This window comes from Fulmarus glacialis, unplaced genomic scaffold (assembly GCF_000690835.1).
Source record: "Fulmarus glacialis isolate BGI_N327 unplaced genomic scaffold, ASM69083v1 scaffold45063, whole genome shotgun sequence".
NCBI classification, from domain to species: Eukaryota; Metazoa; Chordata; class Aves; order Procellariiformes; family Procellariidae; genus Fulmarus; species Fulmarus glacialis.
Window position 1 is genome coordinate 10,038 of NW_009203173.1, and position 27,386 is coordinate 37,423.

At 43.1% G+C, this 27,386-nt stretch overlaps 1 protein-coding gene across 1 annotated transcript; it reads left to right on the forward strand.

Annotated features, from left to right (window-relative positions):
* On the forward strand, positions 1 to 26,360 carry CAMTA1 (calmodulin binding transcription activator 1; the record flags this gene model as incomplete). Its single annotated transcript, XM_009574544.1, has 12 exons — positions 1 to 140; positions 395 to 591; positions 942 to 1,020; positions 1,660 to 1,975; positions 2,357 to 2,880; positions 4,041 to 4,228; positions 4,646 to 4,892; positions 5,379 to 5,450; positions 9,273 to 9,466; positions 9,660 to 9,734; positions 14,738 to 14,768; positions 24,348 to 26,360. Coding segments are annotated over 12 exons (2,096 nt in total), but the record flags the coding sequence as incomplete, so codon positions are not given.
* Positions 26,361 to 27,386: the final 1,026 nt, after the last annotated feature.

The following is a 27,386-nucleotide window of genomic DNA, read 5'->3' on the forward strand; positions in this document are numbered from 1 at the left end:
ATAACCAGTTCAGGATGTCAATATTGGAGCGACTTGAGCAGATGGAGAGGAGAATGGCTGAAATGACAGGCTCCCAGCAGCACAAACAAGGAGTAGGAGGCGGGAGCAATGGGAGCGGGAACGGAGGAACACAGGTGCAGGTACGAACCCTGCTGTGTCCAGACACAGCAGCTTTATGCTTTCTTACCAGAGTTTGTTTGGGGCGGGGGGGCGGGGTTGGAAAGGATTGTAGTTTTTCCTAAACAGGAAGTCTGGTTTGTGGGTGTCTTTAACAGCAGTTGGCTTTCACTCGCATTTGCCACTGTCTCAGTACTTCTAGAAGCAGAAGGCTGCCTGCTCAGGGCAGGTTGCAGCTCCCCTCAGTGGTTAAACTGGGATGTGTGTGGTGTTTCAGTGCGTTTCTGGGACTGGGACACTGGGCAGCTGCTTTGAGAGCCGCGTGGTGGTGGTGTGCGAGAAGATGATGAGTCGTGCTTGCTGGGCAAAGTCCAAACACTTGATCCATTCAAAGACCTTCCGAGGAATGACACTGCTCCACCTAGCCGCTGCCCAGGGCTATGCTACGCTGATCCAGACCCTCATCAAATGGCGGTAAGACCCAGCCTGTTGGACTCTTGGGTGTCAATACAGGCATGGCAGAAGCATATGTAAGCTCTGTTTGGTCCAGATTTCTGGTTGTCCCTTACAAACAGCCAAGTCCCTGAACTTGTTCCTGTCCCCTGATCTGACGGGACCTGTGTCTTGAGAGAGCAAGTCCAATCACTGGATGTATCATGCTCTTAAAGCCCAATGGTGGGGGCACCATCTGTAGTAAATATGTGTGTCATGGGCAGATGCGTGGCCACTTCTTTGTGGTATGGTGCATTGGGTAAAGCTGTGCATTTAGGCAATGATCCTAACATGGCTACAGAGCGTCATTTGTTCTATTGTTTCCTCTGCAGCACCAAACATGCAGACAGCATTGATCTGGAGCTGGAAGTTGACCCTTTGAATGTGGATCATTTCTCCTGCACTCCTCTGGTAAGAGCAGAGACTGAAACTTCTGAGAGAGTCTGAGGACCCTCTGGAGTTCTTCCTGATGTGTTATTTTCCTGATGTGTTTCACACTCTGAAGAGTAGAAATTTCTTATGTGTCCTTGCTGTGTAAATGGTAAGACACAGCACTATCAGCTTCCTGGCATTTTGTTGGGAGAGACCACACAGAAAAAACCTTGTCATTGAGTAACATGAGGAAAGGGGACAGACAGGTGGTTCTGGTTTGAGTTTTACCCAAAATCTAGTCTCCACTATCGTGATGGGGAAGGGGCTCTACATGCCTTCTTTCAAGTTGTTCTCTTTGACTGACTGTAGAGTGATGCCAGTGTCCAAAAAAAAAAAAAAAAGCTAAATCAAAAAATGTTTATTACTAAATAAGAAACTGTCAAACTGTCAGCTTCATTTGGCAGATGAAGGTTTCTCTGTCACAGGAAAGAATAACATGCATCTAATCTTATGTTGGGATAGGACGTTTATAAAAGCTAGTTGCTGGGGTTCAAGAATGTTATGGCTTTGCTTATCAGAGTAATTTTTTTGTGAGCTGGGGACCAGGCTCCACTGTGTTAGCAAGAAAGGAAGGAGAAGGCAAGTCACCCAATGGGTCAATTGTCTTTTCTTTTTTAGATGTGGGCATGCGCCCTGGGCCACATGGATGCAGCTGTTGTGCTGTACAAGTGGGACCGCCGAGCCATCTCTATTCCCGACTCCCTTGGGAGACTGCCACTGGCCATTGCCCGGTCTCGGGGCCATGTGAAGTTGGCAGAGTGCTTGGAGCAGCTACAGCGAGATGAGCAAACTCAGCTTGGGCAAAACCCGAGGATTCAGTGCCCCTCGAGCACAGACTCCAACACAGAGAACTGGGTGTCGCAGTGGCACAGTGAGCTTATTAGCTCTCAGGAGCCTCAGAAGGGAGTCACTGTGATTTCCAGTACAAACACAGGTAAAACAACCCTGAGGGCATACACTGCTTTGCTGACATTTGACATGTGAAAACCTGGGGGCAAGGAGCTCACCTGGGCGGCAGATGCCACCTGTAGCCATGCTTAATTCTTCTCTTGTGGGCTCTCTGTTGTGTGCTCCACGCACTTGCATAAGTATCGGGAAGAGGAGTGAATGCCTGCTTTAGAAAGACGCGTCTGTCTTAAGAGTGGTTGAGGTAGTATCCTCCCTGGGTGATAGTTACTCCCTTTGCACATATTGTCGGGTGTCCTAGAGCATGGCACAAACTTCCGCTTGCAGCTCTGCGGCAGAAGCTGTTGTAGTTCCTACAGTGATCATGGGTTGCATGTTGTGTTTTGACCATTGATCTGTTCTTTTCCAGAACTGAGACGACCAAGATCAGAACCTTCCAGTTACTACAGTAGTGAGACTCAGAAAGATTACCCTGCACCCAAAAAACATAAACTGAGCCCTGAATATTTTCAAGCCCGGCAAGAGAAGCTGCTTTCCACTGCACTGAGCCTGGAACAGCCAAGCCTGAGGAAGCAGAACTCCAGCTCCAAGCAATCCGCCACTGAGACAATCAGCCCCAGTGAAGGGATAAGGGACTATGGCCGGGAGCTCTCCCAGCACATCCCAGAAATTACTGGGTACCGGGGCTCTGGCAGCCAAGCAGGCATTAAATGGAACCCAAAAGACATTTATATCGGTGTGTCAGCAGTGCAGGTGGCAGGAAGCCAGAAGGGGGCTGCGCTGGGGAAGGACACTGTAGCCCATCGGCTACGCCCACGAGAGCAGATGAACGTGCTGATGATGGCTGACAGGGAGATGGTGGATGCAGAGCTTTTGTCCTATAGGGACAATGCAGGGGATGAGGACTGCTTACACCACATGGATGACTTGCAGGTAAACATACCTATAGCACCAAGATCAGCAGTCTCAGAGAGCATGGTGGCTGCACAGAGGAGCCTAACTGTGAGAAACTTCTCTGGAGGCTTTTAGAGACTCTGAATTGTGCTTTGTGAAAGGAGGTGGTCATACAGTCAATGTATACTTTCTTCTGGTTTCAAAGGGTATCCTTCAACCCTGATGCAAGGGCTAATGGTTAGCATTTAGGGTCATGCACTGGGGTACGCTTCGACAGTGTACAGAATGCACAAAATTGTTTGCAATTTTGCAAGGAAAAAGGAAAAAAGCAGAGCCTCCTGGTCACGTCAGTAAATGAGACTAAGGGAAGTGGGAAGCAGTCCCTATGAAGACAAGGTGACCTGGGAGAGGCAGTGCTGTGGTTGCAGGCCAAGCCGCTGCACTTTAAAGGATAGGGAAGAGAGTAGAGAAGAGACAGTGGGTTTGGGGAAGGAAAAATCCCACCAGGTGTGGAATAGAGGAAATAAAAACACAACAGAAGCAGGACAGACAGATGAGAAGTAGTCACTGGGGTAAAGATACTGTGTTTGGTCTTCTGAGCGAAAAGAGTAATGGGAGCACAGCCTACATGCACTGCCTTGGCATCTAGACATATTCTCATCTTGCTGGTGTAACACAGATCTTTGCAAAACAAGAACCTTTTTCTGCTCTCTGTATTAAAAATTGCTGTGAACCTTGGTGGGTAGAGGGATATGGTTCAGAAGGATTCCTGACAAAGCTGTGGTCGCAAGGGTTTTAACTTCTCTTGATGTGCCTTCATTGTCCTGTCATGCTCTACTGCACATCTTGGCGAGAGAGTGGCAAAATCACTTTTCCTTTGGAAACAAGATAGTAGTGACAGCTGTCAGTAGCATATAGTAAAGGTGCAAAACATAAACCTTTCACTAGATCTCTTAGGCTTCCCATACACTCAATGAAAAAGAGGTCTGGGGAATATGAGACCCTGCAGTCAGAAGAGACAGAAAAGCAAATGAGCTTTGGTTAATGAATTTCCCTCCAATGCTGAGACAAACAGTAGACTCCAGCTACCACAAGTTTGGGGAATATAGGGCAGTCTGTCTAAAGCTGGGCTGTAACACGCAAGCACAAAGTTCCTGCTACCAGGCAGCAAAAGTTTGCTCTTCTCTCCCCCATACCAGGTGAACATGATGACACTTGCAGAGCACATTATTGAAGCTACGCCTGACAGGATCAAGCGGGAGAATTTTGTGCCAATGGAGTCACCACTGGTGGAGAGAACAGACAGTGCTGCCATGAGCACCACAATGAGCTGGCTGGCCAGTTACCTTGCTGATGTCGATCATCTGCCAAGTGCTGCACAGATAAGGTCAGTAAGAGCTGTGAAGTTGCTCTGGGTTTTTGAGTGGTCTGAATGCTGGGCAGCATGCACTGATTCTTTAGCCTGCAGATGCTATTTCTCAGTGGGACTCAATGCTGGCGTTCCAAGCCCAGTTGCACTCTCGTGGTCAAACGTATCGTTGCCAGCTACAAATTCATGGAAGAATGGGAGTGCATGCAGCAGGAGGCAGGAGGGGAAAGTGGCCACAAGGTCTGACTTGTGACTTCTCTTTCAGTGCCAAGTCTGTGCAATGTGGTACAGGCAGGCTCAAGAATGTGTGATGTTGGTTGGAGAGAGGGAGGGGAGCATGAGCTTCTGCCTTGAACTGAGAAATGTAGTCCTTATCTGTGATGCCAGCTCAGGTGCTTTGTGAGCCAATAATTCCTACTGTGATTGGTATTTCAGAAGTCTGTATAGTGAACCCCTGACCCCTTCTTCGAACACCAGCTTGAGCCCTGCAGGCTCACCAATCAGTGAAATAGCTTTTGAGAAACCCAGCCTTCCCTCGGCAGCAGACTGGTCTGAATTTCTGAGTGCATCCACCAGCGAGAAGGTAGAAAATGAGTTTGCACAGTTAACTCTGTCTGATCATGAGCAGAGAGAACTCTATGAAGCTGCCAAACTCGTCCAGACAGTGTTCAGGAAATACAAGGTACGTGGCCAAAACATCCAATGTCTTCCTTGTTAGGTGTGAGAGTGTATAATTTGTTACAAAACAAAATGTAGGTAATACCCGCTCCTGGGAGAAAAATACAGTTTCTGTCATAACCTTTTCAATGCTTCTAGCATTTGCTTGATGGTGTTTACCCAGCAGCTACCATACTGTAGAGAGCATGCCACGCCATAACATGCCTTCTATGCCAGAACAGCACTCACAAAGCGTATCTTCAAAATACACCCCAGAGGTTCTGGTTAATTGCCTGCTTGGTGTAAAGATCAATTTTGAGGGTTTGTCCCTTATGTGAATTGACAGTAGAGACACCTCCAGGAAATGCCTAGACCTGAACCAGACCAGGTAGCACTGATAGAAGAGATTCAGAAGTAGGTGCCCTGCAAGCAGCTGTGAGCCATTTAACATCGTCTGTCCTGTTTTTTGGTGCACTCTAACTACTTACTGCTTCTTTCCTTCTCCCCATAGGGTCGTCCTCTTCGGGAACAGCAAGAGGTGGCCGCTGCTGTTATTCAGCGTTGCTACCGAAAATACAAACAGGTAATCAAGGAAGTGAAATTTTATGAAACACACATTAAGTGCCATGAACACAGCCCTTTGTAATGGGAATTATCCCACTGTTCCTCTTGCATGCTTTTCAGCATGCAGTAATGAAATACTCTGCTCAGGCAAAATTGAAAAGGGAAGAAAATTTGTGTCCTGAATCTTAGTTTTGGAGGGAATCCTTAAAAAGATTTTGTTTGTGATGATAACCTGCATTTTTGCTATGAGATAGAGGGCAATGATGTGTTCCATATTGGCCTTTATGCATGCTATAGCCTGGTGAGACTATTCTCTGACTAGTTGCTTGCCAAATTTCATTGTGAAATTGAAGTTGGTTTTGCCTTTGATAAAGGCGAAGATGAAAAATAGGTTGTTTTATTTTGCACATACTAAACTTTTAAACTATGGGAGGTCACATGTTTTAGCTTGATGCAAGTTGTTCCAGGACTGAGACTGTTCTCCAGACTCTAATTGGAGACATGCTTTTAGGCTGAGTTCTCAACCCCAGAAAAAGAAGATACTTTTTCTTTTTCCTTTTTGTTTGGGTTTTGTTTTTTGTGTGGGGTTTTTTTTTTTTTTCTTCTCTGTGGGGGCTAGAGCCCACGTCCCTCTTTTCACTATACCCTGCTGGACTCAAGCTGTCTGATGCCTGGCGGCATGTTACGTAAAGTGAAAGGCAAGATGCCTGTGCTCTTTTACAGCCTTCAAAAACATTTATTTGGGAAGCCTTTCTAGTGTTAGGTGACTGCATCATGATTCACATTCAGCCTGTCACATGGCTGTCATTCTGGAGTGGTGCTTCCTGTAATAGGGAAGTTTAATTCCTTTCAAAAACTGCTTGACAAACTGCTTTGTCTTGGATCCTGGAATCGCTTCTTTTTGAAAGAAGATGGTTTGGGTTTTTTTTTTTTTTTCATTCTTTATTTGCAGAACTAATATTAACTATGTATTTTTCTGTTTCTCCCTAAGCTTACTTGGATAGCCTTGAAGGTAATACAAATACAAACACTATTTTGGAAACGATTCCCCATGGGTCACTAACTTTCACATTGAATATAAACCAGGAGAACCTGGCATTTAGAGAAATGTTTTAATAGTATCCACTAATAAATAGCTGTGGTTAAGAAATCAGTGACAAATCAAACCTGATGGGAGACACGTAGGGGCTGCCATGCCATACCGTATCAATATAATAGTACAACCAAAAAAAAAAAAAAAGTCATCTCCTGCTTCTACAGGTACTCATATAAGCAGTGATGGGCTGAGGTGCGGGGAAGGTTTTGAAGACAGTTACTGGAGGACAAGCTTTCCTTTGTTGCTGCTGATTAGCCATCCTTCAGTGATCTTTGCCTTGGCATTCAGCGAGCACAGGAGAACATTTATCCCACCCATGCAGCCAATGTCCTTTGCATTCTGCCTGCCTGCCAAAGTATTTTGAACATTCGTCTTTGAAATATCTGTTCCCTGAATTCCTAAGACCACCATCTCATGTACGTTGCTGCTCGTACTGGAGGCACGACAGTTGATGCCAGTCTTAAATTGTTCATGGCCAATAATTTTCTGCTGTAAAGACAGATTTCCCAGCTGTGCAACATCTTGTTCTCACCAGGTACTAGAATCAGCTGAGCTTCTCTCAGAGTTACTCAGGAGGCAAGGCATGCTCTTCCTGGAGATAACATGTTCTCAGGGTAATTTTCCATCCACAGCTTCCTCCTGCACCATGGTTTTGTATCAGTCAAAGTACTGTTCTATCAGCACAAGTGAGCTGAGCTTTCCGAGGCCGCTGTGCTAGCTGAGGCTTACCACTTCACGGAGGTTAGGTGACTTCTCCGTTTATCCTCTTTCCGGCTGGAGGGAAAAAGAGGAGGAGAGGGAGCAGCTAATCAGCTAAGTGGGTCTTAGAGTTGAATGCAAATATATTGGGGTCTAGTCTATCTAGTGACTGCTATTTTCTCTTTCACATGCCTTATTCGTCTGTTATGTTATTCGTCTATTATGTATCACTGAGACCAGCACAGGCTTATGACTAGATTTGAACAGTCATAGCTCACATCGCGGTTTCGTATTTGAACCCTTCTATTCAGGGGTTTGTAACTCAGCCATAGAAGTCCCATCTGGGCTAATTGGAAGGAAAACCATGACCAGCCCGTGAGTGGACTTATTTAAAATAGCTAATTTAAAACCACAATCTGATCCATTTAATTAAAAATGTTAAAAAGAAAAAAGAAAACAAAACAAAAAAAAAACCAATGGAAGTTAATAATGGCAAAATATAACTGCACCTAATGACTGCTTCAATTCCAAAAAGTGAAATTTGGTAAATGGTGGTCTGTGATGATACTGGAGGCTTTTTTGCTTTCGGGTGGTGTTGGTGGCGGGGGAGGTGTTTGCTTTTTGTTTGGGGTTTTTTCCCAATAGACAGGAAAACTCCATTGATATATGTTAGGACATGACCCTATACAGGGCAGTGGCTGCTATTTCTGTGTCTCATCTGTCTGATAAAGTGAGCAGAAGTCATAGCTGATAAAATATCCAAGAACAACAGACACATAAGTTCTGAAAGTGTTAAAACTTTCAAAATAAGATCAGTAAACACTGAAGACCTCTGTCGTAGTGTTGGTTCAGAGGTATGAGTGCAAATTCTATACACTATTCTACATCTCTGTCTTAAAAAGGACTTTTAAAAATACGCATGAATGCATATGGTTTCTGTTAAGCAGCCATCTATTTGTGTCCTTTAAAAGGAAAAGGATGTAGAATAAAGATGATTTTCTTTTTAAGAGTTTGTGCCTGTTTTATTTGGAATCATGGGGCTAGAAATAATACAGTGCCAGAGGGAATTTTGGATGTGTGTGACTGCTCATGCAAATTTGCAAGTTCAGTGGATGCTTTTTACAGACTTCTAATGAGATTTAGTTTTGCCTGTGACTTAGGCTCAATATTAGACTTGCTTAATTAGCTGTTGTGGTTTTTGGTTTTTCTTTGGTTTTGTTTTTTTTAAGTTAGAATCATATGTTATTCCATTTGAAATGCTTGGATTTAAATGGAGCGATCAAAACTTTTGCGGTATTGTGCTAGGGCATAGAAACAAGAAATGAGTTAATTGTCCTAGGAAAGTGGAATACACTTGTGAACAGCAAATTTTGTTCTTAAAAAAAGTAATTTGTTTAAAAGATATTCTTAAAGGAAGACACAAAAAAGTATATTTTGGTTTTAGTTAATTTGTTAGCATTTTGGAATAGTCATTCACACTGCTTTATCCTTAGAGTCACTTAGTTGGGCATATCTTGCTGTTGTTGTTATGATTCTTTACAAACAATAGCTGCATAGAAATGAGTATCCTGTACTTTGTAATGAGATTTCCGTGTGCAAGGGAAAAAAAAAATTCCTTTTGGTGTAGTCAGTTGGTTTATCTCTAATGTAGACCCACTGCAGTACAAATATGAAGCAGTGTAAACATGACTCAGGATCAGCTCCGGTTGTTTCGGAGTTGTTCATAAGTATAGTACAGCTGGATCTGGTCATTAGCATGTACATGTAGAGCGTCTGCTAGCTAGGTGTTAAATAAAACCAGTCCTGTCAAACTATTCCAGGGGCAGCAAAACAGGTAGTTGCTTTCTTGATGCAGACTGGGTTCTGCACCTAATCTCACAGTTCTTCCAGTTTGCTGTCACCCTTTTCTCATACAGTTCCCAATCAGCGAGTAGATACTCATTTGCTTCTCATCATGTCTTAGTGGCACAAGAGTCTTTCACCGTAGGAACCTCCTTCTTGCTGGTTTTATTAGAATGCCTCAGCTTCTCTTTGTTTCTCTTGTAGTATGCACTTTATAAAAAGATGACGCAAGCTGCCATTCTTATCCAGAGCAAATTCCGAAGTTATTATGAGCAGAAAAAATTCCAGCAGAGCCGACGAGCCGCGATGCTGATCCAGCAGTACTATCGCAGCTACAAAAAATGTGGGAAGAGGAGGCAAAACCGTCGGGCAGCCACCATTGTACAACAGAAACTCAGGTGAGCTGTTGGGATGTTATATGCTACCAGGATCTTTATATATTGTTTTTACACTCATCAGGGCTGTGCTGTAATTTACAGACAAAAGCCAGTGGGAGAAGGACAGTGGTTCATAGGATAATTATTCTTGCATTTAGTATTATTCTTCCCAGTTTTGCCTACACTTCAGTGTTGGGGTTTTTTTTGTGTTTAGAAGCAGTCTGCTTACCAAGAAGCAGGATCAAGCTGCTCGCAAGATTATGCGGTTTTTACGACGCTGCCGCCACAGGTATGACACTATCTTTTGGTATCTGCCCTTCATTAGAGCAATGCAACAATATTCAAGTGTGTCAGCAATAAGTGCAATGTAAAGGATAATAGAATCAGCTTACTACAGATCTTTTAATCAAATAATGAGCCCAGCTGCTTCCAAGATACACTGACAAAAAAAATCTCTAACTTAGCACTGTTGCTGAAAGAGAATCATGTTCAGCTCCATTGCTGATATGGAAAAGCAGCCCAGGTTGTGTTGGGCAGACACAGAATAAGGAAACTTTGAGCAAAGCAAGGCACATGACTTTAAAAGTTGGACTTGAGGAAGTCTGGAAAAAAGCTTACTGAATCATAGCTACAGCTTGTAAGTGCTGCACAAAGCATTCATGGTATGTGGGAAAGTGCAAAATGTGGCGATGTCTGGTATACGCTGGAAATGCTTTTAGTTTGGTCACAGGATCATTTGGTAAATTCTCATCAAATGCAGGTTCTTTTTAATGTGGATAGGTGGAATGTGCCAACAGAGCAGCAGACAAGTTAGTTCACATCAGCCACTCCACACATACCTCAGTAAGCTGGCAGTACAGACACAGACATGAAGATGAATCATCTCCTGCCAGTGTGGGAACCTGCGCAGGCTTGCCAAAGTGCTCACATGCAGCAGCTAGCACTACCATACCAGTACTGTGCTACACGCAGGGTGTTTGTTTTGATTTTTCAATGAAAGGATCCCATATATGAGCAGGTTGCAAACTGGAACTTTGCCTAGACAAAAGTGAATTCAGATGTTTCTGACTCTGCTCCTTCCATTCTCACCATACATGCATTTCATCTACTCAGGAGCTGGTCAGACTTGATGCATTTTGAAGCATGTCTAATTCAGCCCAGTGATGTTTGAACAAGGAGAGCTCTGAGAGGCAAAGGCGCATGTGATAAACTTGATTTTAGAAACAGACTCGGTACTTTTTGTAGGATTTCAGAGCTGCAGTTTGCAGAAGGTCAGTGTGGCTTGTGTTGTGGAAGGACACCTTACCTGCAGGTTCAGTGGGAAGTAACATGTGTGGACAAGAAAGAGGGCTTTATAGTTTCCAGGCCAATTCCAAATGCACTTGAAACAGCCACAGTTGTTCATGAAGAAGCACAAGTGGCTTCTTGCTCTCAGCAGGGCACGTGGAAGAGACCAAAAGGTTTGTTGTGTTTGTTGGACAGCATGTACAGAATGTCCCGCTGAAGCAGGCAGAGGCTCAGAACTTCTGTATCCTCACAGATCTGCTTGAGATCCAGGCAGTCCCTGGGGAAGCCACGTGCCCATTTCGATCCGTGGAGGCTCCGGGGTCAACCTGCCAGGGGCCAACTCTCACACACAAGCCCAGAAAATACCTCACAACTAGCTGTATCACTGGGTTTCCCACCAATGTCCAGGACGCGCCATGCACTTCAACCACGCTCAGTTAAGTCTCCAGCTGTCGAGTAACCTAGGCTGTCCAGGGCTTAAATTGCCCATGAATCCAGCAGTTTTTCCCGCCTTCAGCTCATTGCCTTCCTCTTTCTCAGCATCTCCTGTTTCCTTTGTAGAGTGAGACCCTACTCATTTGCATCACGGAAGTTTGCAGGCAAGACCCTTCCCTTTGCCTGTAGTCAACCTCACCTCCTCTCTCTTCAGCAGCATGGTCGCTGCTGCTGTGCATCTCTGGGAGACAGGTTTAGGTCTTGGGTATTTATAGACGGGAAATAAAAAGAAGCAGCAGTGGGGATCCATTGTCAGTAGGCTTTCTCTGGCTTATGTCACACTGCGCAGTACTTGACTTTCTGCAGCAGTGCAGTCCTGTCTGTGTCCGTAGGCACTTCGTTAGCGGTTGTGGTTACTTGAGAATTTGCCCATGCTCCTTGGCTAGGATGCAACAAAAGAAGAAAGTAACTTATTTCCACTGAGGATGTTAATTGTATTTCAAAACTGCCTTGCTTTTCCTTCTGAAATAAACACGATCACACATTCATGGTGATGTACTTTCTCCAAGCAATCATAAGGGTTTAAAACTGTGTTAGTGTAACTAATATTGATAATTGACACAAATTTTAACCAGGAGCATTCTGGCATTGGCAAATGCTAAAAATAAAAGCAAGACTTACCAAAATGACAAAAACAGCATTTAGAATCTGCTTGAAAAAGACATAAATTTACCAGCCTACTAGATTTGCAGAACTGTTGAGAAATGTGACAAGTTTGGGCAGCTTTCCCCGTATGCCTCCTGCTTGCCGAAAAAGCTCTAGCAAGCGGTTGCAAAGAAAGATGTTTTCCAAAACACTTCGTGCTCTGTGCAGTTAGGCTGCATCTGGGATCCTGGGATCACACTGAGGGAGTACCTCACGGACCCTCGGACTCTCCTGGCTGCTGGTACTGTAGAGAGAGAGATCTGGTGCCCATGCTTGTTTGCGCTCAGTGAAGAGCAGCACGCAGATCAGGTTCTTGGAGCTTTATTACCACGCAGGATTTTGAAGACAAACAGATTGAAGTCTTTTGCTTGTGTAAACAACTGCAAAGGAAAAGTATAATACTGGAAATTATACAGATCTGCTTATTAAAACAGAGCTTCACTTGCTTCAGCATCTCAGCTGACTCAGACTGACCCGTTTGCTTCCTTGCCCCCCACCCCAAGGGGGAGATCCATGTGCTTTCCCCAGCACAGCCATATCCTGGCGAGACCACCCACGTTCGTTCCTTCCCAAGCTTGCCTCTGCAACCCCCTTTCTGAGCTGCCCTGTTCATGGTGCCTGTACACTGGGGTACTAGGTGGAAGGTGAGGGAATTGCTTCCTTCTCATCTGCTCTTCTTCAGGCTTTCTGAATTTTCTTTTCTGTGTCTTAATAATGACATTTATTCCTCACTGCTTGACTTTTCTTGCTTACCTCTTTCTAAGGATGGAGTAATAAAAATTAGGATGTTAAGTAAATTTAAAACCACCTCTATATAAGCCTCCTAATTATATCCATTCAGTCTGCTGTGTGTCCTGTGTAACGTTTACACAGGATACAGCTGCTGCTGATGTGACTGGTACTTAGGCAAACAGCCCCACACACTGTTTCAGGAGTACTGCTTGTTGGAATCCCATCACAGACTCCTCTTGAAATGCTCAGAATTAGCACGCTGCTGCTATAAACAAGAAACTAAGAAAGCCCCAGGCTCCATAAAGAAATATTTCAGCCATCCAAGCTCCTGAACATCCAGGGGCAGGCCATGACAACTAACATCTAATGTTATTTAATGCTCTGTAGCATAAAAATGGCACTATGGAGCCACTTGTTAAACCACAGTGCCTTGTCAGTACAAGGGATAGAAATGACAGATATTTTTGGAAAATCTGAGGGAGTGAGAGAAAAGAGAGCATGCACAGGAACATCAAAGAAACAGGATCTTGTGGCAGATTTCTGTCAGCTGATAGACAGAGGTGGGGGAGGAGGCTGTAAAAGCCACTTGCAGTCTGTCATAAGGGTAGTGAGCTAAGTGAAATTCTTAAAGTTCAGAAGTTCAACCGTAAAAAAAATGAAACTGTTTAACCTAGGTTTTTGTCCACAAGCAGATTCTGTTGCTGGGCCAATTAATTATTCTTAATAAGAGCTTATTCTGTAGCCTTTAGGCAAGATTTACTCAGGCTTTCCCCTGGCAACCATGTGGTTCGTTGTTTTTTTCCTTTTTAAATTGATCAAAGTCTACTTTAAGCCAATTATGAGAACTCTTTCTCTGCTAGCATTCAGAACAGCTTAAATGGTCTTTTTGTCCTGCTTTGCTTATTAGCTTTTTGGCGCAAAGGCTCAGCAGCGCAAACATGATTCCTATCAGCTTGAGGATCCAGTAGCCATGTTGGTCTTGTGTTTTCTGATCTCCTGAACTTACGCTTGTTGCCTGATCAGACAGCATTTCAATTGTTTTAAGAGAGTTAATGAGAGAGGTTCTGCGGTTGGAGCTCTCTCAGTAACGGATGCGTAGACGTTGATGAAAATCAGAAAAGAAACGTAACTTTTGGTCGAATGTATTCTTAGAGAAGATATTGGAGCTCTGGTAGCTGAATATTATCAGGTGTCATGGAGACAAAAGTGGTCATACAGCAGCAGCAGTCATTCTGATGGTCAGACATGGGTTGTTTCCTTTTGACTTTGAAAAAAAAAAAACTTATTTATCCATCTATTGTCATATTCTCAAAAGTCTGGTGAAAAACATGCATCAGTCATAACATGGTATCAACATGACTTGTCGCAGAAGCGTTGTTTGTTGAGAAAGAGAAACAGAAACTTTCTGGCCTACCAGGAGAGCTTTGCCCATCTTCCCATGGTGCCTGGACCTGACAGCTGGCACTTGACTAACTTTCAGCCTAAAACTTGCCATTACACCTACTGTGAGTTGAGCTGTCTCTGGGCACGCTATCCTGTGTGAGGCAGAATCAAGGGTTTGCGTATTTAATGGTTTTGGAAAGACTCCACCTACTTAGTGATGACAGATATGAGACATCTAGAGCTGCAAGGAAATCCAAGAGCTCCAAAGTAGGTTTGGGTTTGCTGAGCTGAATCCATATATGGTCCATGGTCAGCTTTCACTGGGAAGGTGACCCCCTATTTCCTATTCTTTCTCCGATTCTTAGGAAAATTTTACTCTTCTGAGAGGTATCTACACCATTGCTAGGCTGTGATTATGATCTGCAGTGGTTTTTATGGAGTACCATTTGGAATGAGATAGAAAACAGACGATTACTGCAAGGGAAGGCAGGATGCAGCTAGAAATGCCACAGGCATGACAGTATTGGGTTTATTTTACTTGCTTATTACTTCCTGCCCTAAAACACCTAAACACAGGACTGCTCTTCCCTGGTAAAGAGGACTCGTCCAGTAGGCAGGAGTGGGAAGGGTTCTTTCTCTCCAGGCAAGCAGAAGTGTTGTCTCCTCCTCCCTGAAGTGAAGCTCTTGGTAAGGTACGGTTATTGCCATGTGTGTGCTAATAGCTCTTTGGTATTGTTTTGCAATCTGAAGCCCACTGGTGGACCATAGGCTGTACAAAAGGGTGAGTGTAGCTGCCTGCTAGCCAGTTCCTCTCTTCCATTTTAAATATTTTTGCTTTCTGCTTGCTTGCATGGGGCTGCCAGTAAGATATGCCAGTAAGTTTCACCTCCATTGATTATATAAAACAGAATCCTGTATAAACTAACCCTACTGCAATGACTAACACTGCTGCTTTTATAACAGGACAGAGCTCCGCAGTAGATGTTACCAGTGCATGAGTATGTGAAAAAGGACATGTATATTCATCATGGGCATGCTCAGGTGGTGTTGTCGGTGGGATATTTTTTCAGTATCCAAAATGGCTGTTAGTAGATTTTGGAACTTGATGGGGTCTGCACTCACACACACTCAATGAGTAACAATGTCCTTTGTCATAGGACTGCAACAGCGTTCAGGCTAGATTGTAGGAAGCTGCAGTACAGATGCAGCCTACTCTAGATGGGTATTTGTTTCTCCCTGAGCCAGAGAGAAGCAGAAGAGCTCTTCATACTGCTTTTTACTCCCTAAGGTGGTTAAGCACCAACGCTTATCTTCTAGAAGTTGGTCTTCGGTAAGTTACAGGTCTGGATACCTTAGTAGGGCCAGCTTTTTGACAACTGCTTCTCTCAGCTGTTAATCTACATGGTGGGAAGGAAAACAAAAAACCTGAAATGAAGATGAAGATGCTGTGTTATAGTAAGTGCCAAGTGAGCTTCTGTCAGGAGTCTCATTCTCAGCATGAAGAGAGTCCACTTGCTTTTGTGCTCGGTCACATTAGTGGGCTGCCCGACAGCAGGGTGGGAATGTGCCGAAGCATTCCCATGGCAGGTCACAGTCCCTGTACGAGAAGGGAATGCTGTAGCTTTCAAGGCACATGCCTGAGTTGTCAGCAGGACTGCTCAGTACTGTCTTGCATTTGAGATGTTGTAGGACAGTAGGGTTTTTGTCAAAAACTGCAGTTTTTGGAAATAACACCATTTGTGTTCTTATTACTACTCCTTTCAACAAGGGAGGAGAGACAGAGGGAGGGATGACCTGGACTCCTGCTTCCACGTAACATTCAGAAAAGAACACTGAATTGTTGATCGTGGAGTTTTGCTGACTTTGAATTGCAGAGATGATTTTCATGACTTAAGAGTGAGAGTATGAATCAAGCTTAAGCCTGCTGGAGGCATCGTTATTTGTTTAACTATTGTGCCTAAGCTAATAGCTAATGACATTTCCTTCCAAACTATGACTTGTGTGCTACCATTTTTTATTGCATATCCCCAGTCTTTTACAAGTAACAATTTGGGTTCTTTACTAATGGCAAATGAAGTAAGAATTGGATGAAATGGGAACAAAGGCCCCGATGTGCCTTAACTGTTTAAGTGCTGCTTTCGTGGATCTTGCCCTGATGGAGGAAGAGAATCGTTACTTCTGATTGCAGAGACACCAGCGCTGTGAAGTTGTTAGCCGGAAAACTATAGCTCCAGGTCTTAGCACGTATGGTAATGTGTTTTACAACTAACGCAGGTTAATTCAGGAACCTTGTAAAAATAGCTTGTCTTCACATAATGGTGGACTGACTGGATGACTTGTTTTCACTAATCTGATGCTTTGTGTATAACTAGGGCGGGTAATTTTTGGTCTCCAGTTGGGTGTCTGGTTTCAAAAGCCTCTTGAAGAACAAGCATAATTTGTTTTTGAAAAATAAAATTCATTGTAAGTAACTTTGAGGAAAAAAAAAAGTCATTCTGATTAGGTAAATCGACCTTTCTCTGTTGTAAGGATATAAGTGTCTACTTTTATAGGAAGAAACATTAACAAGTTTAACCATCTTCAATCTTAGGGTCAGTTACCGTATCCATGGGACAGTAATGAATGCTGCAGACAAATGACGACATTTTATTTAGCAGCCAGTAGAGCAGTATGCTGCAGGGCAGAGCTGCCTGGGGCTGGGGCTGGCTCAACAGCACACCTTCCCTCCCTGGCAGGCGGTGTCCTGACCTCCCTCCTCCTGCCCCGAGGTGGGTCTGAGCAAGGAGCTGCAGCTCCTCAGCCCCGACGACACAGCCTGCGCCTGTTGCGGCAGGAACCCTTGAACTCGGTGGTGTGCAAGTGCGGAGCCAGCCTTGCAGCCACCCAGCATGGGTCGTGGGACAGAGAAGGCTGAGCTGCGGGGCCCATGCCAGCCAGAACGGTGGATGCACCCGCTCTGTCTTTTCTCTGAGCAATAGCCAAATGCTACAGTTCTGTCGAGGGTGTGAAGCCCTTTCAAAGGCAGCAGAATTGGAAGAAACTGGTGCAAGATGGGAGTTGCAGGATGGGAAGAGGCAGAGGATATGTTTTTCTCCCCGCACTGCCTCAGACTCATTCTGCAGCAGGGGGCTTCCTGGTGAGACCTGTTCTCTAACACTACCTGGAGATAATTGGGGGTCTCCCAGTCTTTCCTGGTTTTGTCTGGCTACCCGTGGACCACGTCCCACAGTGTGTAAGAAAAGGGACTTGCGTGAATGTTTGCAGCTAGATGCTGCTGTGCTCAAAACATATTCCTGCCTCCAGCTACTCCTAGTTTTGCAGTTTTGGTGCTCTCTTCTTAGTCTTCCTTCTCTCCAGAGAATTCCTGCTTAACTGATTTGGCTGGCTGCACGCAGGCATGCTAGCACAGTTCCTGCTGCGCCGGTGTTCGCGGGCTCGGGCTGCCCACAGAATGCCCTTGCTCGGTGCGCTCTGCAGCGCTGGGAATGGCACAGGCTGGAAGCCGTGCTGCGTTCTCCACTAGCAGCACTGTGTGTAACCTTTGCATGCCAGACAGAGGGGGACATGTTTTAAGACCTTTGATTTATGAATAGGAAAAATAATTTAAACTTAGAATGTGCATACCAAAGTGGGCTAGTTGGATTCAAAACTGAAAAGAATGTGCAACGTATGACTTGAATGTAGAAGAATAAAGCAATTGTGCTATTCTGCCTTTCCATTCAAGGCTAGGACTCCTACTTAAGAGAGCAGATGCATGCTGCAATCTCAAGATACACTAAAACTGACCTGTGTTGCATGGTCAGTGCGCTAAATAGAGGGGACTGTAAAGAGGAGCAAGTGCAGGGTCCAGGCCCACAGCTAGTGCATGGCTCCCTGGACTTGAGCGAAGCTGGAGAGGCCACCCCTGAGGGCACGCTCTGTAGCTACTGTATGGTGATTCTGCTCTAGGTGCAGCTGACAGGCCTGTCATCAGCATTGGAGGAGAAATAGTTGTTGCACTTTAATGCTTTGTGTACGTAACAGCGTGTGAGAAATTAGCAGGAAGCAGATTCTGGAAGTTTAGTAGCATTTGCAGGTTTCGTCTTGAATGGCAAGTGATGTGGGTTTGTTTGGGAAATTGAGGAGTTCTCTGCTTATCTGGAAAAAGCAAGCTATGAACTATCATGTATTAGCTGCTGTTCTACCAAAATAAGTCTGTTACAGAAAATGATTCTTTGCTGCTTTGCATTCTGTTAGCACCTACGTGAATACACTGCTGGCATGCATGCACATAAGAAAAGTATTTCTGGCCCTTCCGATGTGCACAAGCTGGTATGTCCACGTATGCTGAAGGAATGCATGCAAACATACGTCAAACATCTGTCTGTCTGTAGTACGCAAATCTGATGTATTCTGTACACTGACACCGTGCTTACGTAGTCTGCGTGTGCCTCCATGTTTCAGTTTGAAAACCTCTTTTCAAATTGATTTCATTAATTTTTGTGGAATTATTTAGGTTACATTACACCAGGATCAGTAAAGAGGGAGAGCTGGGAGATTTTATTGACCAACTTATTTGAGACAAAACTTGCTATCTTTCTGCAGTAGAAAGTAAGAGACTTTCTAGAAAGAAAGAAAAAAAAAACAAATCCAGTTACTATTGCCTTTAAGTAATAGTTTTCATCTCAGGGGAACCCACTCAAGTGGACAAATTTCAGCTAATCACAGTGCCTGCTACACAAATGTTTCCCTGCTCATCGGTTAGACCATCTGCTGTAGCCTCCTGTGGAGGAGAGCTTTGCTCAAAGTCCAGATACAGGACATGAACAAAAATACATGGCTCCTTGAACTGTGACCTCTCTGCCATGCTCTTGGTAGGCAGGTGATCTGGAGCAGATCACGAGGAGCAAGTCTTTTCATGTCATTAGGCTAGCCAATCGCTTTCTGCCTACAGGGAAACTTTTGTCCTCTCTGGGACAGAACAAGTGTGCTTGTTATCTATGATCACAAGTAATAAAGAATGTATTTATTCACAGCATCTTTCATTTAAAAATAGATCCCCTTACCCCCACCCTATTTCTTACGGTTTGATTAAATGCTGCTCTCTGATTTGGGGAGTGTGCATGTAACACCCGAAGTCAGTTCCTCTGGTAAGTACAACTTTATTTCATACCTGAATAAACAACACCTACTATATTTTGTTGTTCTTTGCATACCCTTCCTTCTCTTGGCATTTCAGCAACAAACCCTTTTCTACTCCTGTGCACCTAGGACTTGTATTTTTTGTGTGTTTTGAATATGTGCTATGCAGCAGCCATTGTATTTAAGTACACGGTTTCTTACATTTCTTAGTAAGACTGAGAATGGGGGAAAATTTTAAGGGATTGAAAAGTCCCGTTTGTTCAAGTTCAGGACGATGTGAGAAAATGTAATATGGGGATTACGTCACTGTACCTGCAACAAAAGTTTTCAAAGTAATTTATTTCTTCATTTACGTCTTGCAGGGGCTGAATGTATTTGGAGCTCAAATGTGTGTGTTAAATCGCAGACTGCGTGCTCTGAGTTGTCATTCTTATTGGGCCTTTCTGTCTTTTTCGTTTTGCTGCCCAAATGAGATATCTGGAAAAAGGCAAGAGCTCCCTTTTCTTAAATGTCCCACAGGCCATTTCAGCTCTCAGAGCAACAGGTAACTCACCAGACAGCCTTCTCTGGCTGCACCCTGTCCTTTATACTGATCTTCAGCATTCAGATTCATTAAACATTTCCCTGGCTGGGCATTATGGAGTAAATTTGATGAAGCAGCTTTGTGTTATGCTTTACCCATGAAGCCATCGTTTGCTGTAACTTTTTCTAAGTAGGCCTAATTCATTTGCTGATGCACTCCCATACAAGACTGGGGAGGGCATGTGGGGAGAGAAGCTGCTGCTCGCTTCTGGGGCTGTTGCTTTCTACATCGCTTCAGCACGTAATGATGCAACCTCCTGTATGGTGTCCAAGTAAGTAACGCAGTTCAAAGGGCAGAAGCTTTGTCTGGCTGGAGCAATCTGGGAACCGGGACGTAGCTCCCGAGTGTCAGGGTTCAAAGCTCAGAGTTGAAATCATCTTCTTTTCCCTTTCTGTGCGTCAGCACCACGGCTGTGATTCAGACACCTTATCAGTGGTCATCTCTATTGCACGTGCTTTTTCCGTCCATCTGCTCTTCAGCAATTGCTGAGGGAATGACTTTGTACCTTAGAGACGCTTACTGTCTAGAGGAAATGTTATTTGAGGAGGTTTTTGTTGAAGGCTTCATCAGTGCAAAACCAAATTAACGGTCCTTGCAATTCTGTGCATGGTTTCAGTAGCTGCTGAAGTAGGATGGTACTTCTTGCTTGGAGTCTTGCAACAGCCAGAGCCTGTTACCCTTTCTAGTGTGCTCTGGCTTGCAGCCATGCTTCACTTGAACTGTCCTCACCTCCAGTCCCCATGCAGCTGGAGGCATGTCCAGAAGTGATCCAAACCAGCATACCAATGCCTGTAGACCTCTGGAGAGGTTTGCGCGCCATCCATTAGCACGTGGCCTGCTGGTATTACTTGCTCTCAGCGCTCTCATTTTTTCTGTAATTTAAAAAAAGAAAAGTCTTACTGTAAGTCTACCAAACTGGATTGAAACATCTTCTCTGAGAACATCCTTTCTGCTGCACCATTCTATAAATTCCAGTAGTGTTCTTTTTCTTAGAGCCGTTTATTAATGCTTGTAACTGCAGGTGCTACACTTTGGCCCTCTTCCCCTACCTGAATTTAAGAGTGGAAAAATATGAACCAAAGAAGATTGTCTTCTAGCATGAAGGCAATGCTATATTGTTCACTTAAAAGCTCTCCTAGCAGCACTTACTCAGTTGATTTCTATTTTCAAGGGTCCTAATCCAAAATTCTTCCCTGGTCAAACTGTATTTTTAACTGCATTTGAAAATTCAGAGGGTTTATTACACCAAGCATTAATGAAGAGGAAATACTAGCCCCACACTCACATTGACACTTTATATTGCTGTAACAAAATCAAATCCAAGTACTGCTTCAGTTCTACTCTGGCTGTGCTATGCTGCAGATCCCACAGCTGAGCAGGGCTGCCTCAAGCCTGCTGCCGGGAGAGGGGAGAACTTCTCTGGCCTCTCAGTGCCAGCTCTTCTGAGCGAGGAGGAGAGATTGTCAGCCGCAGACCACAGGTCTTCATACCTACCGGGCAGTGTATTATACAAATAAAGGACTTGTAGTACCTACCTGCACTCCCATTTTTAATGTAACACATGCACAATTATGTGTACTGAACACAGAGGTTAGTTTAATTAAAAAAATGTGGTAGCTTAATAAATTTGGATGGTCATCATCTTGAAGCTTAAGTTTATAAATGCTGTAGAATGCAGGGTTTGTTTTAAGCCATTACATACTAAACAGCATCTTTCAGTAAAGTACCCATGACAAATTTTAGTCTGTAACTTTGCTGTAGGGTAATTCTGTACTAGTATGTGCTTGTGTTTTTAAGCAGTAATTATCATTGCACTTGCAACATTTTTATAAGCCTGAAAACCAATGTAAAGTACACTTGACCAAGGAAAAGTGTTGCATATTTCTGAACAGGATCTGTACTAGTGCAAATGTTGAGTGCTGTAGTAATTAACTTCCGTTGGCATGTGTGTTCCAGTTAAACAGATTCAATAGGTCTGCACCAGTACAGATATTGCATGCTGTAGGTTGAAGTTTGCAGCAAAGCATGTCTTGCATTCTTCTAGCAAAAGTGCTTCGTTAGTGTAGTCTTTGCATGTTGAAGTGCTAAACTAAGGTATAGCATGTCTCAGTGAAAGAGCCACCAGCTTATCTAATGTGCATGTTCTCAGTAAGAGATCTATCATAACAGGTTAATTTTACATTACAGTACTGAAGTGCAACAGAAAACACTTGGAAGTTGCACTGCAAATCATGCATTAATAGATGGTTTCTTGAACATAGTTAATCTAAGCCTTAAAAATTGCCTAGTGCACAGAGGCACACCATATTTTTCTAGCACAGCAGTGATCTTGGCTCACCTTCTGCTTCTAAGCGGTGCAGAATAGAAATATTAGTAATAATTTCAAGGGACAGGCTGCTTTTCTGCTGCAAGAAAGAAAACTAAATGTACTGAAGACGGTCAGTTTGTTATTTGTGAGCATTTTCAGTTCACTGTACCGGTCCTCCTATATTTCCTGTAATGAAAAGATGATCTGGACTTACCCAGCAGGTAGCACCGTAATACGTCATCACCCACTGGGGGCGAGCAGAGGCTTGCCTGCTGCCTTCTGTGCGGTGCTGAAGCCCCCACTGCCCTGATGTCAGCATGGCCTTTTAGACATCGGCTTGCATAGAGCCAAAATTTTCCCGTAGAAAATTTCTCTGTAAAGTTGTAGTAGGCATTTAGGCTCAGCACGGCACTGCCCAAGTAGGAATTCAGAACCAGTGGTGCTGCTTGCTGCCTTGCCCCTTCCTCAGCCTGGGGACCAGAGCACTTTTCTGCATCTGGGAGAGCTGTATTGAGGCACCCCTCTGCTGGACTCGGATTTCAGAGGAGTGCCGTGGCCCCCCGGATGTAGGTCTTCAGGCTCTGAAAACAGCATGTGCATTTGGACTAGCAGAGCCCTCTGTCTTTCCATACATGATATTCTCAAACAGTTCAGTGGAATTAAGGTAATTAGCAAAGGTCTGACCTGCATATTGGTTAGTGTGATTTATTTATTGACTCCTGTTTCCCCCAGTTTCCCAAATAAAGAGAACGGCTTTGAGTGCTAGAGCTTTGAGTCAGCTAAAACAAAGAGTTAAAAGCAGCCAGCTCCCTTTTGACTGTGACTCTGAGTAATAGTATGTGCAGAAAAATGAATAAATAAAACAGTGAAATGGAGGTGTATTTATAGAGGTCAGTTTGTAGCCTTCATCATATCCTTACATTAGCAGGCTGGTGCAAGAGCCGAAAGAGGATGTGTGAGTGGAAGTCTACATACAGAAGCTGCAAACTGGCATTGCTGCTGCTTAGCTCTCCTGTCATCTTTTACTATCTACATTTACTTAGGCTTTGTTAAATTCATTTACTCTTAGTTGGATTCTGTTACACGGACTTGCAGCTCTGACACGGTTCTTTGTACCATACCTTCGTTATTTGTCCTTTCAGGTTTTCGCTACATCAGTTGGGCCCGTACGTGCGTTGCTAAATCACCTTAATTTAGGCTGTGTTCTATTCCTTTTGGGGTGGTGCTCCCCTCACGGTAGTGGAGGAGAGACACGTGGAAGCAGGTGGCAAAGACATCACATTGGAAAGGAGCTCCCTGCAAAAGGAGACAGAGCCAAGCTGCCGCAAGTTCAGCTGGGCACCTGCCTTCGGGTTTAGAGGCAGCATGGGAAGTCCCCGTGGATCTGTTTTGGCTCCTTTGCAGGGAGCCTTCACTGATACGCAGCCAGTTTGTCAGCCTAAGCAGAGGATTGCTGCTACTCCAGCACCGATGCAGAATTCTGCTTTATTTGATGGGATTGAAATGATTCCCTTCTCTTCATCCTTTTAATTTAATTTTTAATTATTTCAGCTTTCAGCGATGATTTAGTTCTTATGCTGACATGTGCTAGAGGAGGTAACGTATTGCATGCATTTTAAAGAGCTGAGAACTGAAGCATCAGGCCACGTCTAGGGAGAGTGACTATTCCACGTTGTAGGTTCATCTCCCTTGGCACGCAGTGTCCTCCACTGCTGGCTGGGAAAAAACATGAATCTACTACCAACAACATGCTAGAAAATACAGCTGCTAGCAGCTGGAATAAGCGTGAAGTAAATAACCTTTCTTCACACCCATACCAGTTCCTTCTACTCACACATAAACGCTTTCTTATGTGAGATTCTGTATGAACATCAAGCTTCCCTTGTAAGTATGACAGACTGATTTTCCTCTACTGTGCTGGGCACAACATCAAATTGTCGCTGCTTCAGCGATGTATGGAGAAAAGAGGTCAACACTGAAAATCCCCTTTGCCATAACAGCTGGAATAGCAGGCACCTGCAAAATCAGTTAATGAACAGCAGTCCAAAAAAACCCCAAGCGATTAAATAGGCCGATACTAGAATGAAGTCCAGCTGTAGTTACAAGTATCAGGAAAAAACAGTAGCTGGAAATAAGTGTATCTTTCCAAATGTGTTTGTCTCAGATTTCTAGTGGCCCATTCTTGCGCTTCCAACTGTTTATGGAGTCAGGAACGTATTACCCTCCTGTAATTTCTCTGGGAGCTGGCTCTTTTGCACGGGAGGTTAGAGTGAGGAATCATTTTGATTTTTCTGTCTTGAAAGAGATTTGCAATAGAAGTGTTATATAGCTCCTCTTTGTTTTTTCAGAGTGAAAGAATTGAAAAAGGCCAAGGAACTTGAAGATACGCAGCAGCATCCCGTAGCAATGTGACATTGCTTTTCAGACTGTTTTCATTTTCTGTTTTTAGCAGAGACATGCAACAACAACAACAAAAATACCCACTGCAGTTCTGGAAATACCAGCTGCAGGATTTTAACAGTAATGTTTTGGTCATTGCATTTGCACTTTCATGGACAACTTTTAATTTGTTCAGCAAGACATCTTGGAACTCAATCTTCTGTTGGATCATGTGGAAAACAAAAGACACCAGGAGGAAATTGTGAGTTGCTTCATTCTCCGAGAAGGAAGAAGCGATTAATTATCCTTTTCATATAGGGCTGTATTAAACAACATGTGGAACTGTACAAATATTATACCAAAAATATTGTTAAGAAAAGGTGGGAATGCACAAGCAACACAAGAATGCTGTTCCTGCACCTGTCAGTCATCTCCAAGAAACTGAAGCTTTGAGAGTCTCAGTGGAGGGGCTTAGATCAGTACATCTTTATTGGGTCCATGCATCCTCATTTCCTTCGCACTTCCGTCCTTTGTGTTTTATTTAAATCTCTACAGCACACTTAATGCAACTTTTTAAATCTGCAGGTTTTTAATACATCCCGTGGGAACTTACAGAAGGGGTTGGTGTATGAGATAAACGGGTAATGCATGAGGAATGGAGAGAGTAGCTTAAGCAAGTTTTAAAAAGTTTTTTTGGTATTTTTACTAGAACCTGCAAACATATCAATTGTCATGTACTTTCTCTCATATTCAGCACTTTATTTTTGAGCCTTACCTTCATGTACTATTATTTTAATTAAGTTCTTAAAATAATTTGTAAAACATGTAGCTTTTTATCTTAAGTACTTGTCAAACCTCTTGTCATTTTGCAGAGTCACATACATATGTTGCCTGGACATTTTATACCACCTAAAGATCAGAGTGGTGCTGCATTCTGGCCAGTAAATTTCTTATTTTGGCTACTTCATCAAAATCTGGGCAGTTTCTGTATATATAGAAGGTAGAAATGGAAAATGAGAAAAAAATATTTGAAAGGGAATATATTGATTAATTACTAAATATTTTATTCACAAAGGGTCAATAACTTGGCAAGATAAAATTATTATTTGTATAGTTTTGTCTGAATGAACGAGAAGAGTGTGGATGTATTGTTTGTACATACTGTATATATTAAAACAGAGATATGTGCATGAATTCAAGAAAAAGAAATGAACAAAGCAAAGCATTAGTGGCTATGGTCTGTAAAATGAAACAAAAACTTTATTTCACTATAAGAAACTTTATTTTAAATGTTCTTTAGAAGAACATTTTTGCTAAAGCATGACTAAATGGCAAAAAAGAGCTACTGTATTTAGACTTAGGAAAAAAAGGCAGAGCAACATTACTTTAAAAAAAAAAAAAGAAAAAAAAAAGAAAAAAAAAGGATATGTTTACATTTGATTTTGGCTACCAGGAGTTTGGTTTGGTTGGATTTAATTTATTTATTCCTTCCTTCTTTTTTTTTCCCCCGTCTTTTTTTTTTTTTTGCCAATGGTGCCAAGTAATGTGAATGCTAATATTGCTTAAGAAAATTAAGTTACTTTTGCAAAGCAGATAATCATAAGAGTACAAAAACCGTATCTAGCTTAACACCATACACTCACTCCAATAAAGAACACTTAGAATGAACATAAAGTGAAAAAAAAAAAAAAAAGAAATAGTGTGAAAGTAGAAAAATATGTTTCACATTTTCATATCTCCTGCTGGAAGTCAGAAAATGTAATAAAAATTGCACAAAAAATTTTAAAAAATTAGTAAAACTTAAAAAAAGATGCAAACTGATCTTGTAGGGGTGTCATGGTATATTGCTATTTCCACATAGTGAGGAGCCAAAGAAATTAGATTTTTTTAAATTGAATTACTAATTTAAAACTGTCACAAATTCTCGACAATGGGAACCAGGTTCTGATCTTTATTACACAGGAATGTGAGGGAAGAAACTCCTGAAGTCTGTGTCGTTACTGTGGGTTATGTACATGTGTCTGAGATCAGAAACTGCTCCTGTGTGTTTGTTTTGCTTGTGGCAGTTTAAAATTTCTGAATGGACTGGTGTAAATTTGAGATTGTTAGTTTTGGAATAGTTGTTCTTGCTTGATCCCGGCCACCAACTGCAATGTTTAAATGCAAGGCTTGTTGTGAAGCCTAAAAATATTCACACATAAGAAGCTTTTAAACTGGTGTCTTTAAAAGAAGAGTAAAAACAAAGATTGTGGCAAAAAAAACTGGGGTCAGTGCTCTTGGTGCCTTTTCTATAATTGTACCTGTTTTTAATTACTTCTTTTCACTGCCAGCATTGAATTACAGTAGATGTGCTATAGCTCATTATCAGAATTCTCTTGTACATTTCTGAACTGCTGCTTTATGACCTGATTCAATTTAAAAAAAGGGAAAAAAAGAAAAACACATGGCCTGGTGCTCACACTGTGCCTGTGGGCAGCCTCATAGCCTCGATTTACTGTATGGAATTGGGACCTTAACGGTTAAATTTTCCTCTCGCGCAAAAACAGAACAGGAGATGCCAAAGAATCTCCTTTGGAATGAATTGGAAATGCTCTGTATTAATACTGGAAGAACTCTGACATTTTGAAACCGAAATGTTGCTCCCATTAACAATATGTGACAATATAGAATGGACCTTTTCCTAACAAGAGTAATGACCTCAGTGGAAATCTTTTAACTCCCTGTCTTACAGAAAATGATTCAGTAATATACAGAGCTATTTCAAATTACTCTTCCAGATCCATGGGCCTGGTGGTGTATCTACTAATCTAGATCCTGCTGCAGCCAAACGTTTAAGCACGTACTTGCTGTTAAACATGCAAGCAGTTCCACGGGTGCAACGGAACTGCTTGCATGCTTTAAGCTAAGTACAGCTTCTAAGTGCTTTGTTGTGTCGGGCCATAACCCTTCAGTGTGTCACTGGGAAGATAGAAAGACTTCCCCCACAGTGAAGTGATTCTGCTCACCCT